The 2,002-nt window shown below is 53.5% G+C and overlaps 1 protein-coding gene across 1 annotated transcript in view; it reads left to right on the top strand.

The window, feature by feature from the left end:
• Positions 1–1,491, top strand: part of LOC112415301 (kallikrein-5-like) — a 6,518-nt gene extending 5,027 nt beyond the window's left edge. Inside the window, exon 6 of the mRNA XM_024768219.1 lies at positions 1,051–1,491. Coding sequence (XP_024623987.1) covers positions 1,051–1,193 — 143 coding nt within the window. The 3' untranslated portion in view covers positions 1,194–1,491. The remainder of the gene's footprint in view (positions 1–1,050) is intronic.
• The last annotated feature ends 511 nt before the right edge of the window (positions 1,492–2,002 follow it).

Genomic DNA, 2,002 nt, shown 5'->3' on the forward strand with positions numbered 1-2,002 from the left:
CTGCATCGGCAGGCGGACTCTCAACCACTGCGCCACCAGGGAAGCCCCCAGACACTCTTTTAAGTGTTTCCGATGCATCACTCAATTAACCTTCATTATTAACTCTATTTCACAGACGAGTAGCCAAGGCTCAGAGCAGTTAACTACCTGCCGAGCAAAAGAAACTCTGCAGGGATGCTGAACAAGGGCGAACAAAAGATGATGAGAGAAATGTTGAGATTTAGCGATCGGGGCAGCTAAGCTTTTTTTGCCTGGGGAAGAGTGTCTGCATTATAATGGGGAGAGAAGCCAGGTTGTAGGTATTTTGCGTAAACATAAATAAGAAATGACAGTAAAGAGTGCTGAGTATTATTACAGAAGGGTGGTTACAGGGAGCTATGGGGAATTAAGCACAGGTAACCTAAATTAGTCCAAGGGAGTGATTCTCAACCCCAGGGTAATTCTGACCCCCCAGGGCATGCATGGCAATGCCCGGAGATGTTTTTCATCATCGTTACCCGCTGTCTGGTGGGGAGGGAGGGGTTTCCTAGCATGTAGTGGGTAGAGGGATGCTGCCAAATGCCTTACAAAGCACAGGACACCCTCCCATAGCAAGGAATCATCTAGTCCCAACGTCGGCGGTGCCCAGGTTGAGAACCCCTCACCCAGGGGCTGAGAACTGCCTCTCTGCAAAAGTGAGGTATATGTACAAGGCGGATTGGTGTCAAGGACGGGTGAAGAGTGAGGAAGGGAAAGGAAGGGGTGTCCAGTAGGAGAGACACAATATTCAAAGGTTGGAGGGGAGAGTGAGAGAGAGAAGGAGGCAGAGACACACAATGAGGAAGACAGACGGAAAAGAGGTTGGGGGTTGGGTAGACAGGGACAGAGGGGGTTTCCAAAGGGTGAACGTGGGGTGAAATATTAATATTCTCTCTGTGTGTCTCTTTTTACATGTGTCTCCCTCGCTGTCATTGTCTGTGTCTCTATTCTTGCTGCCCTGGTCCTTCTTCATCTATATGACTCCCTCCCTCACCTCCCCACATCACCGCCTCTCTGTGCCCCTCTCTCTCCTCCCCGTGGTCTGCAGTGGTTCCCTCCAGGGCCTTGTGTCCTGGGGAGACTTTCCCTGCGCCCAGCCCAACAGACCCGGCGTCTACACCAACCTCTGCTGGTTCTCCACGTGGATCCAGGACACTATCCAGTCTAATGCATGAGTCGTCCTAGGACCCGGCTTTCTGGCCTCCCTCACCCCATGCAAGTCCCCACCCCTGCAGGGACCCCAACACTCCTTCCAGACACCACTTCCTTCCCCAAAATGTTGAGGTTGTTCATCTCTCCAGTGCCCCGCCCCCGGTCTCCTGGAATCAAGGTCCCCCTTCCTGGACAGTGGATGGACAGGTCCTTCTGGTCAGATCCTGAAGACAGTTCCCGTAATGACCGGGGCGAGAGTTTCACTGCACCTCTGTCTCCCCAGTGCTTCCTTCCTCAGGTCCAGAGTCCACCTTCTCTGCAGCTGTGACCCAAATCTGGTCCCAGAAATAAAACATCTGAGAAGTGGGCTCCGTGTGTGGTCTCTTCCTTGAAGGGCCGGGCAGCCAGGGACAAGTCCCTCACCCCTCGGCACTGCTGTGTTCACTCTATTAGGTTATTTCACTTGCAGCAAACAGAGATTCACTCGATCTGCTTTTCATTTTATTCATAAATATTGATCGACTGCCAGGAATGTGTCCAGATGCCAGGGATATTGCAACGGGCAAAACAGAGGAAAATTCCTGCTGCGTGAAGCTCCCCCTGTAGTAGGGGAAGACAGACAATAAAAAAATAGGGCCTCCCTGGTGGCGCAGTGGTTGAGAGTCTGCCTGCCGATGCAGGGGACACGGGTTTGTGCCCCGGTCCGGGAAGATCCCACATGCCACGGAGCGGCTGGGCCCGTGAGCCATGGCCGCTGAGCCTGCGCGTCCGGAGCCTGTGCTCCGCGGCGGGAGAGGCCACAGCAGTGAGAGGCCCGCATACCGCAAAAAAA

The sequence above is a fragment of the Neophocaena asiaeorientalis genome, unplaced genomic scaffold (genome assembly GCF_003031525.2).
Source record: "Neophocaena asiaeorientalis asiaeorientalis breed wild unplaced genomic scaffold, Neophocaena_asiaeorientalis_V1.1 scaffold629, whole genome shotgun sequence".
Lineage (NCBI taxonomy): Eukaryota > Metazoa > Chordata > Mammalia > Artiodactyla > Phocoenidae > Neophocaena > Neophocaena asiaeorientalis.